General features: G+C 38.5%; 1 protein-coding gene across 1 annotated transcript in view; it reads left to right on the forward strand.

The window, feature by feature from the left end:
* Positions 1–427: 427 nt before the first annotated feature.
* FAM135B (family with sequence similarity 135, member B) overlaps positions 428–11,908 on the forward strand; it is a gene marked incomplete at its 5' end in the record, with an annotated part of 51,795 nt that continues 40,314 nt past the window's right edge. Inside the window, one exon of the mRNA XM_009997740.1 lies at positions 428–596. Within this exon, the coding sequence (XP_009996042.1) occupies positions 428–596 (169 nt within the window). The remainder of the gene's footprint in view (positions 597–11,908) is intronic.

The raw sequence follows: 11,908 nt of genomic DNA on the forward strand, positions 1-11,908 counted from the left end.
TGAGATGAGCTATAAAGAATATTGATAATGAAGGGAGATCATGCACAATCCAAAGAGGAAGGGTGATATGGTTAAAGGCAGAGAGAAAGAGATTGCATCAATGGAGATGGCTGAGAGGATTATCTATGTGGAGAGATGGAAGAGCTGCATTGTTGAGATGTTATGCTAGAAAAAAAAACCTGTAAGACAGCAGAGAAAGGACTGAGTGAAAGACAGCACTCAAGCCACTGGACTGAATGCTAAGAAAGCAAACTGCACTCACATCATGTGATCTAGTGCATACTGGGCAATGTTCACTTTGAAAAAGAAACATGTGGACTTGCAGTGTCAGCTTGAGATAAGTAAAAGAAAAAGCATCACCACGGAAACTGCAGACATTTTCTAAGGAAGAAAATTGCACTGGAACACAATTAGTCTCTTCTAACAGTACTGGTCTGATTATTCTTTCCCTGTTTTTCCTTCTTTTTAGTTTTGCTCGTCCAGGGAAAGGTTCATGGCTTGGTAAAGGCAACCTGGAGGTGGGACCAGACCAGTCCAGTATGTCATTAGAAAATCTAGTGTTTGGAGCTGGCTACTGCAAACCCACTTCTTCAGAGGTAAGAAGGATGAGCAATGATGGTTTATGTCCATTTGGTCCCACAGAGTGTCCACATTATCTATGAAGAATGTGCCCCGGGTTATATTGCTATCAGAGGGAATTTTTTGGGAAGATGATCCCTTCAAACATTTCTGCAGGAATACCAGGCACTTAGGTACACAGGCCCTGGGTGTTTTAGTTTGTTTGGGTTTGTTTGTTGGTTTGGTTTTGGGTTTTATTTATTGGTTTGTTTGTTTTAAATGCTGGCTTTGAAGTGTTTTTTGTCAGAATGTTTACTCGCATCTATAAACTCAACCCAGAATATTGGAATAATTATCGTTTTAGGAAATCTTAATTCAAGGTTTCTAATTAACATGCTGCCCTCAGCCTTTCCTGTCAAAGCTGTTCTGTTGTGTATAAATATTAGAAATACACTAGCCTAGAGCAGCTGGTGCAGAAGAACTACCAGGGAATTAACTCAGGCTGAGAGGATGTTTGGCCTGAGGCTGCTATCAGAACCATTGGATCATTGTCTGCTTTTGGCAAAAAAAATTGACCTCAATCTCTGCTTCTCTAGTAGACAGTCACATCATAGAAATTTAAATAATTGAGTCAAATATTTGTCTTTGACATATTTTTCTACATCTCTGTACATCGCACAAGGGAGAGATTTTGAAGAGTGGTTCCTTTTTTTCATTATTCTCTGAACAAAACTCTAGTGTAAGAAGACAAATAGAAAGGCTAACTCTCCACTCTCATTTCACCTTTTACTTTGCATGGAAAAATCTTAGTCTGCTGTGATTAGGAATTCTTACTTCCTCCCCAGATGTTTTTCTTAGCTACAAACTCTGTATTCTGCCTATCTCTGTCAACTAATCTCTGATTATAATTGTTTGTTTGTTTGCTTTTAATGATAACATAGTTATTATCCTAGCAGGTGACCTATTAAATACCCAAATGATGTCTCTCTGTCATGCACTAGCTTTAGCACTGTGCTACCCTGCAGGTCATCAGAACATCACAGCCCAGACAATCCTAAACATAACACAGCACACTCCACCCCACCATGGTCAGATGGGGGTTTCACTTAGCTTAACTCACCTTCAGAAACCTCTATAAGTCATGACATCTGTTCTTGATCTGAGCATTTGAATGGAGTAGACTGTGATGGTCTTTTTGCATATGTTATCCATGATGTGTGATAATGAGCAAATTCTCTTGGTTTAAAGCAAAAAATAAAAATTCAGAACTCAAAAAGAAATCGCTGTGGGAGCAAACCTAGCTTCAAGTGAGGGCCTTGTGACAGACTGCTGATTTGTGTGGGAGTTTCTATCAAGTCATAAGGGACTGAAGCAGGAGTAGTAATATTTTTTCTTCCAGTCCTGCAAGGCTTTTCACAGGGTTATTTCCCTTTCCAGATTTGTAGATTCCATTCCAGTTGTTTCAATGTGATAGTTAAATGTAGCTTCAACTGGACTGTAGACTTGTCCAGGCTTGGAGAATTTTGCAATCATCATCAGTGAGAATGAGAATGGATCATACTTTTTAAATGAGATTATAACTGCAGACCTCTCTACTCACTTTATATATATATTTCATTAGACCTTGCCTCCTGCGTGTCCAAATTAGTAACTATTGAACACTTTTACTCAAGGTACAGCACATATTTTTGTGTGTCCCTAAGCTACTCTGATTTCATGCAACTGGCTAAATCTAGGCTAGAACAATTAATATATCTTGTCTTCTAAGGTAGACAAAGCTTCACTGAGCAGCTTGGACATAGGAAAATTAATTTTAAAGACACTTTGATTCATTCCTTTTTATGTGGCAAAACGCTAATAAACAGTTGATATTTACCTGTCCTGTGTTTTCTTTTGGTTTGTTTTCATCTCTGCAAAGCTGAGTTTGGATCCTTCTACTTTTCATGCACATTTCTGTGTTTTTCTTGATCTGAAAAATCTCTGGGCTTAAGCTCTTAAGATGCATATCCTGGACAAGTGACTGTCTGATGTCTTTTCTAGGGAAGTGAATCTGCCCAGGGAGGTGGTGGAGTCACCATCCCTGGAAGTGGTTAAAAGAAATGTAGATATGATTTAAGCACTGAACGGGTAGATTAGGTTATGGCAGGGGGATTAAGGTTAGGGTTGGACTTGATGATCTTCAAGGTCCTTTCCAACCAGGATGATTCTGTGGTTCTATGATTCTATGATATTTCTTACTGATATGAGAGGTTTTTTGTTTTCAGATAAATAGGAGGAAGATAATTTTGTGGTAAAAAATCTAGTAATCTACAGAATAAGAAAATGTTCCAGCACTTTCTTAAGCTCTGTTTATCCCATAACCTATACTCACAGGGAATACCTTCAGATTCTGCATTTACAATAAAATACACAGAAAATATTTCTTGTACAACTGAAAAATGAATGGTCCCTCTCACTTCAGGAGTTTTGTGCCTTACCTTGTATCACACACACCTTCTCTGTATCCACTGTTGTCAGGCTGTTTTAGTCTCTTTGTAATATTGTGCATCACATGCCTGCTGTGTTATAATCGAGTTGAGTCAATGACATACTGGGAGTTATTACTAAACTGTACTCACAGTAATCTTATTTTCATTTGGATAGCAGTTACACTGCAGATAAATTGACTTCAGAGTAATCAGATTGATTAATCATGTGACTTCCCATTAATAAGGCACTGGTGTTTGATAAGAAGTGTTCTTTTCCATTTAGCATTGATGTAGCTGTCCCAAAAGGCATGAAGTTTATGCCTGGCTAAATACAAGGAGTGTCATTCAGAGAAAATTGCATTGATGGTAAGAGTTCTTTTCCACAGTTTACTAATATTTTCATCTTTTCAGCAACATATGAAAAGACTAGTCCATGTTTCAGCTTAGCACCAAAATATTATTCAAATTCCCATTTTTATGTCATGTAGAAGTCATCTGTGTTCTCTTCTTTTTTTTTCTTCTGTATAGTTATGGCTCTTAAGCCACAAAACTTCACTTTTTCAGCTCTTGAAAAAGGGAGATTGTGCATTAGGGAAGAACAAATGTAGGATCCATTGTGGGAATTGTAGTATGCCCTGAAATCCCAGTGTAGCTGGGAGAACAGGACCGCGTAGCTGCAAACTTCATTTCTCTTCAGACATAGGAACCTTAATGCAGACATTCCTGTTTATTGGCACAGCAGCCATATTTCTAACTTAATTCCATTGTTCTGTTATTTTTTTCAGGACATCTGCTGTGTCCTGATCCCAAAACACATTTGTATGAGAAAGTCAGAGACAGAGAGAGACAAAGAGAATGGGAGGGGGGGTTGTGCAGGGAGAGGAAAGCTGAGGGAGGGGGATGTGAGTGAGGGAAGGCAAGGCACTGAAGGGAAAAAAAAAGTTGTTAACCTCGCAAAATAACAAAAACTTTGCAAAAGACTAAAATTCCATTGTTTCCTTTTAAAGAAATGGCAATGGAGCTTTTTTACAAGCAGTGGTTCTCCACCTCCAGCAAGAAAAAAAATTGGAACCCCACATGTCTAGAGCACTCTGAAGTGGCCAAGCTTCTTTTTAATTTCTTTTTCTTCTTCTTTTTTTTTTTTTTTTTTTTTTTTTTTTTTTTTTTTTTTTTTTTTTTTTTTTTTTTTTTTTTTTTTTTTTTTTTTCTTTTTCTTAACTGTGTACCAAGGGAGATGTTTTAAAAACAATGTATGATTATTTACAAACTCAAGGTATAGTTAAGATACTGGGGAGGGGCTTTTCATCAGAGAAGACAGTGATAGGACAAGGGTGAATGGTTTTAAACTCAGAGAGGTGAGATTGAGGTTAGATTTTAGGAAGAAATTCTTCACTCTAAGGGTGGTGAGGAACTGGAATGGGTTGCCCAGGGAGGTTGTTGATGCCCCATCCCTGGAGGCTTTTAGGGCCAGGTTGGACCAGGTTTTGTGCATCCTGATCTAGTGGTAGAGTTCCCTGCTTATGGCAGGGGGGTTGGAACTTGATGATCCTTAAGGTCCCTTCCAACCTTCAAGACTCTATGATTCTATGATTTTGCCAATCTAGAACTTGAGTATGTAAAATTGATGGTGTATATTATTTAATATTTAGAAGTTCAAATTTAAAAAAAAAAATCCACAATTACTTGAAACAACTTTTACTTTTAATTATTCCATGTAACTAATGAAGATCGTAGAAATGCGGTTTACACCAAAATGCCATCTGGAATTGTTAATTTTACATGGAAGCAACTTTATGTTTAGTCTCAGGCTTCTCTGCTTTCATATGTTAGTGTATGTTTATAATGGGTAGTTTTACAGAAATGGGATTCTCTCAATGTCTTGCTTATGCAAATGGTGATTAGTTATGATTGGGACTCCAGCAGATGTCCAACACATAATTCTGAAATAGTAAGAGAGCAGATATAATGTTCTTTATAATGTGTAATGACAAGTATCTTTAATCAGTGTGTTCAGGACAACATTTGTAATAATTACTGATGAAGCCTTTAATCTTCGGTTGCCTGAAGATAAATGGCTGATCTTTAGAAAGAATTGAATTATTTCCTAGCCGTAGCAGAAAACATGGTAACTAATAATGTGACAGTAACTGGTTTCTTTAATCATCGGCATAATTCTTTTTTTGTGCCTCTTATTTTTTGATCTGGCATATGCAGAGTACAGCAAAGAAATGATCTACATCAAGACAGAGGTCAAAACTCAGATTAATTTGAGATTAGGCTTAAAAAAATATGTAGAAAATGCTTTGCAGTGTTTTCACAGTGGGTATTCTCTGAAAATGTCATTAAATCAATTGAACATTCTTTTGAGACTCCAGACAGGACAGTGATGGAGTCTCCTGGAGAAAATCCTCTGGAATTACTCATATTGGAGTCCTAATTGGTTCCTTTTTAAAATCAGTATAATTTGAGTAGGATGTTCCACTTTTCATAGGTTTTTTTTCTGTTTTTCTACAGTGTTTATGCAATTAAAAGGATCAGACTGCTGCATTCTCTTTATAAATCTCCTAATTTCTCTGCGTACCACTGTGAAAAACTCAATCATTCTTCAGTATAACTGACAAGAATGGTTTTATTACTAACTTAGTTGTCAGCAGAGTAGAAAAAGGCAGATTGAGCTTGGAGAATTTATTTCTCTTTCACAGGTACTATTACAGTTCTATACTGGAGAACTTACATTTAACTCAGACAAACATAATTTCTCACTTTGGGGCTGAAATCCACTGATGCAGTTTGTACACTCATTCTCTTGATCAACATTCTTTCAGTTCAATTTTCCTTTTCTGCATATTTCAGCACTGACTTATTAGAAAGTTTATAGGAGGGGGCTTGGGACAGAGTTTCCCTTCTTTATTCCATGAAACAGAGTGCACAAGCAGCAGGAACAGCCTCTCTTCACTTTAGGAAGTGGCCTGGGATGCTTTCTACCTATTAACAGAGTGTTCTATGATTCAGTTTTTCTTTCTTCTCAGAATTTTTTCCCAGTAGTTGAAAAATTATCTTTCTATCCCCTAAAGAACATGACAATAATTTCCACTGACTGGCGATGGGAGAATTCTTGAAAGGAGACCTAATCAACTTTCATAGCTCCTGAGCTGACGGCCTTTCCAGCAGGAGCACAGATGCCAACAACAGCACAGCTGAGATCCATCATCTGGCAGCTCATCCTCTGTTACTGGCAAGTGTCCCAGACAGCAACTTGGGGACTGGGGAATCAGAAAAGAAATTCTGTCTGTTTCCAACCGTTTTGTCGTGTTTGGTGGAAACAAATCTTCAAGTGGCAGCAAGAGCCTCTACCTCTGTTCAAAGTCATCACGCCAGTCATAAAGACCCACCAAGCAGTTTCACAGCTAATCTGAGTTATAAGTTTTGGTACAGTGCTTAGAAGTGCAGTCCCTGCAACATCAGTTGTGCACAAATGGCTGCCCCTCCTCCAATGACCTCACTAGTTCTCTGATGATCAGACAAGTTTCAGCAGTCTGACAAACAGAAAAAAAACAGGCTGAAAGAACAGAGATGGGTCGGTGTGTTATGATTCTTCAAAGTGTTGCCAGACAGAGGTGAATAATATTAGACAAAAGTTTAGGTGTATAGATAGAACATTTCTTTAAGCTTTGCAGCAAGATGATATTTTTAGAAGCTCTTCAGCACAAGAATAACTTATTCTGAAGTTAATTTACTTAAACACATGTTCAGAGTCTATACTGGAAAAAAAAAAAAAAAAAAAAAAAAAAGAGCAGAATTGAGTAATGCTTCAAGGAAACTCTTTGGATAACCAAGAAAGTTCTGTGAATATTCAGGCAATTAGATATATGAGTATGTGGGTGAGAATCCACATCTAAAGAATTATTTAGGGGAAGCTAGACACAGATGAATATGAGCTTACAATACTTCTTGGACTGGCATAAACTTTGAGAAATGAAGCTTCTGGACAGTCTGGTTTGTAATAGTAGTTACCTTTGCTGTTCTCAGCTTCATAGTGTGGTATTTGAATAGGGTCTGGTACCTTGACACTGTGTGTGCACTTGACAATGTCTGTGCACATTGTGTTATCCCAGGACACCTAGGTGTGTCATGAAGCGTGAAGAAGCTGCAGTATCATTCGTCTGTAGCCTCTGGTTTCTAGTAAGTCAGACAATGCCAACAGTCTATTCCCATCACTTCTTCTCCTTGTCACATTCACAGTATCATAGAATGGTTTGCATTGAAAGGGACCTACCCCCCTGCAGTGAGAAGGAACATCTTCAACTAGATTGGGTTGCTTGGAGCCCCATCCAACCTGACTTAGAATGTTTCCAGGGATGGGGCATCCACTAGTTCTCTGGGTAGCCTGTTGCAGTTTTCCACCACCCTTATTGTTAAAAAAATTTTTCTGATATTTTTTTCTGAATCTACCTTCTTTCAGTTTAGAACCATTACGCTTTGTTGTCTCACTAAAGACTGTGTCAAAAAGTCTGTCCCCATCTTTCTTATAAACCCCTTTTAAATATTGAAAGGCTGCAGTAAGGTGTGCCAAGATGTACCCAAACTCTCTGTGTAAGAGAGAAAGACGAAGTCACTTGAAGGCACTATATGTCTGCTTTTTGATGACCCAAACCAAAAGTCAAGGTTTTTCTTAGGTCTTGAAGCAATCTGCACCACCTCTGTTGGAATTAGGTGTACCTGGCACTGGTTAACAGAGTTGTGTGATGAGAAAGAAGGGTGAAAGCCTGAACTGGACAGTGGGACACCTCCAAAACAGTGTTAAGTGATGTTTCTGGAGGTGGTAAAGCACTGTCTCTGCTCTATGTGTAGTGTTTCTTTTATAAATAAATACAGTTTGACTCTTCACAGCTGCCAGTCAAACCCTGTTTCTCCTCTACTGAACTCACTAGAAGTATTTTATTTAAAACCATTAAATTATGGCCTGCAGGAAAAATTGTAAGCTACTCATGGCTCATGAAATTTAATTGTCTTTTGAGTATAAATTACTTGAGGGCTGGTACATGTACTATGCATAAAACAGGAGGTATCTACTGGACTTGGAAAATGAACCTATGAAAGTGTAATACTTATGCAAATTTATACAGCTCCAGCTATTCAAAAGTTCCCCATTTTGTTGCAGTAAATCATGGCAAATTAATATAAATGACTTAAATAACAGACCCAGAAAAGTTTCTGATTGGTCATTACTTCTATTTCATTGTTAAAATAGAAATTGCGTATTTCTGAAGTGATAAAAAGGACTGTGTATGGTTTTATAATTGGCTTTGCAATGTGATTTATGTTTGCATGCATGTAAAAGGGCAATAAATGATTCATTGTCTGCGAGTGTCATAAGTGAATTCAAGAATGCAGCATAATAACAGCATTAGACTTTGAGCTGTTTCCTGGCAGCAAAAGGCATAGAAACCATGTTCCTCAACATCAAAGAAAAGAGACCAGCATTATAGCATCTAGGCCAAAGAATCATAGAATCACACAATCACAGAACTATTCAGGTTGGAAAAGACCTTGGGATCACCAAGTCCAACCATCATCCCTACTCTGCAAAGTTCTCCCCTAAACCATCTCCACCAACACCACATCCAAACGACCCTTAAACACATCCAGGGATGGTGACTCCACCACCTCCCTGGGCAGCCTATTCCAGTCTCTAACCACTCCTTCTGTGATATTTTTTTTTTCCTAATGTCCAGTCTAAACCTCCCCTGGTGTAGCTTGAAGCCATTCCCTCTTGTTCTGTCACTAATTACCTGTGAGAAGAGACCAGCACCAACCTCTCTACAATGTCCTTTCAGGCAGTTTTAGAGATTTGTTGATGAGGTCTCTCCTCAGCCTTCTTTTTCTCAAACTAAACATTCCCAGCTCTTTCAAGCCTTCTTCATCAGATTGATTCTCTAGGCCCTTCACCAGCTTTGTTGCCCTCCTCTGTCCTCGCTCCAGCACCTCGAGATCTCTCTTGAATTGAGGTGCCCAAAACTGGACACAATACTCCAGGTGTGGCCTCAAGTGGAGCAATTCTTGTGCAGACTGTTTGCAAGAAGGAAATTGCCTGTAACCAGGGCTGCAAATTATTATTTTTGAGTGTGATTTGTTAATATAAAGTGATACCCCAGGAAAAGAAAAAATAAAATAAAAAAAGGTTTTGAAACATTGCCCTATGGATTTCATTTGAAAACTTGAATTATTGTGTGATGAAACTCCCTGAGCCATAGAATTATCTTCAGCAAAATACCTGGGAAAGGAATGAAGACTGATTTGTTTTACTTACTTTTAGAACAAACCTTGGAACAGGAACTTGCAAGAGGTCTGCTCAGTTTTTCACAATACAATAGTGGACAAAATTCAGATAACTTGAAAAATAGCATATTTAGAACGAATAACAGGATTCTGCTTTTCTCCATTTTTATAGAGTGTGAGGTAGCTGGAATAACACATTGCTGGAAGGTGCTTCTGTGAACTTTGTAGGGTTTGCCACAATTGTGAAAACTAACAGCATGTCAATTCCTACAGTCCTTGTTCAGAAGGGATGGGAACTGTGATGACTGTGGCATAAACCAATATTTGCAGAACTTGAAGAGGACTTAGGCTGAAGGCATGTGATTTCTGAAGATGTCAGGGTTTAGGTTTGAATTGTCTCTTTTTTTTTTTTTTTTTTTTTTTTTTTTGTTTCCCTCTGTCACCCCAGTGATTATTTGACACTTAACTATGATCAGTTGCAGAACACTGGACTTGTTGGACTTCTGTTCTCATTCAGCTTGACAGGGCCTATGCAAATCAGCATATCTTGCTCACATCTTTGAGGAAAAATGAGAAGTAAATTGTGAACTAAGTAGAAAGAGGGGGATTTGCAAGAACATTTGCCAAAAAAAAACACAAAAAAACCCCAGTGCTATCAATAGAGACATGATTTCTTCCCACCTGCACATGACTCAGAGGAACCAACTTGGTAACACTGGGGCTGTTTAACAGACTGAAAGAAACAATACAATAAAAAAATCTGCCTTTGGAACAAAATGTCAAACTGCTTAAAAAAATGAACCCACAAAGGCTGAAGTAATTTATCACTGCCAAAAGACAACTAAATATTTCCTCCTTAGCCATTGTTTGACAGTTACTAATGTTTAAATTTACCAAGCTGAGGAAGAGAACAGAAGTCATGTTATGATTGTTCTAATTTTTATTTCCATTTGTGAAGACAAAGTTAATTAACCAGCATGCAGAAACTGTTCTCATTATAGAGAGCTCCACACTGAATTCTGGGCAGAGCTCTCAGATTTAAGTGGGCATCCCTTCTCTCCTCTGAGGCCCTGTGCGATCAAGAACTAAAATAACCCACTGAGGGACTATTTTCAGGTAACACCTATTGTAAAAGTTATTTCAGAAGCCAAATCAGTGGGTGTAGAATGACAGGACTCAAAGTGATCTTGGCCACCTGCAGAAGTAGTGTGAAAAGCAAATGCTGCAATTAATAAAAATCCTGTTCTTAGGCAGAAGGACGACAGATCACAAATCCCAGGAGGTTTATGTCCCTGTATCCTTCCCATTAAAATAATTCACAGCTTCTTGGCTTCTTGATGTCACTGTGCTATGCTGCAAGACAGTAGATACCTGCCATTTTCTTAAGAAGTGGGAGAGCCCAAATACTGTGGTCAGAGATAGGAATGGGAGATGTGATTGCTGAATTCAGTCCCCTGCCTTTGTGGAAAACACTGCAATAGGCATGTTTTATAGTCGATTGGAATACGTTTGCCATACAAGCATCCTCTCTGTGTCCTACTATTTCCTGTTCTCCAGATTAAAAAATTGCTATAGCATCCTGTGCTGTGGCATGTGATTCAGCACATGGGGTTTTATCTTGCCTCACAATGCACAGGTGAGTTTGAGGTATGTTTGAATTTGTATCTCTAGTGCATTAAGAGGGTATGTAAAGTCTGTTCTGGTGCTTAAGTGACAAATCTTGAATAATAGAATCATACAATGGTTTGGGTTGGAAGGAATCTCAAAGATCATCCAGTTCCACCCCTCCCTGCATGAGCAAGGACACCTCCCACTAGACCAGGCTGCTCCAAGCCCCATCCAACCTGTCCTGGAACACTTCCAGGGATGGAGTAGCCACAGCTTCTCTGGGCAACATGTTCCAACATCTCACCAGCCTACAGTGAAAAATTTCTTCCTAATGTCTAAGCTAAATCTCCCCTCCTCCAGTTTTAATCCATTACCCCTTGTCCTCTCACTACAATCCCTTGTAAAAAGTCCCTCCCCAATGATTAGATAACTTCCAATCACTATTTAAAATATCTTTTAAAAAAATAAATAAAGAAAAAAACCAAAAAACAGGTTGTTCCATTTCACTCTGAATAAGGAAACACTTTGTATGTTGACCAAACACTTTCTTTTTTTCCCAGTTTGGGCATCAAACTGTAAAATCAATTATTCTTGTAGTTTTAGTCACACGTGAACAGAGATGCAAGCCTGAAGTCACTTTCTCTCTGGCAGTGACTGGCAGTATTTAATAGAGTCTGGCATTTCTAAATAGGAAACTGTGGTCCTTCCTGTTGCTTTTATTAAATAAAGAGCATTTCAGAGTGACCATTTGCTCGAGGTCTGTTCAACAGAAAGCAACACTGAGCCGTGTAGTTTCGTTCATGCAATATGACAGAAGTTCACTGTGTTTAGTAGCATAGTGTGCCAAATACTGTGACAAAAATGGTGTCTGCAAGATAACTGGTTTTAACTAATTTGTTTGTTGGGTCCAAACTGGCCAACATGCTCTGGTGAAGTATCTTCAATTGGCTCTTGTATCCACTGTGGCCATGTCCTCCTGCAGGGAACACAACACA

Source organism: Chaetura pelagica, unplaced genomic scaffold, assembly GCF_000747805.2.
Source record: "Chaetura pelagica isolate M959 unplaced genomic scaffold, ChaPel_1.0 scaffold200, whole genome shotgun sequence".
Classification (NCBI taxonomy): Eukaryota; Metazoa; Chordata; class Aves; order Apodiformes; family Apodidae; genus Chaetura; species Chaetura pelagica.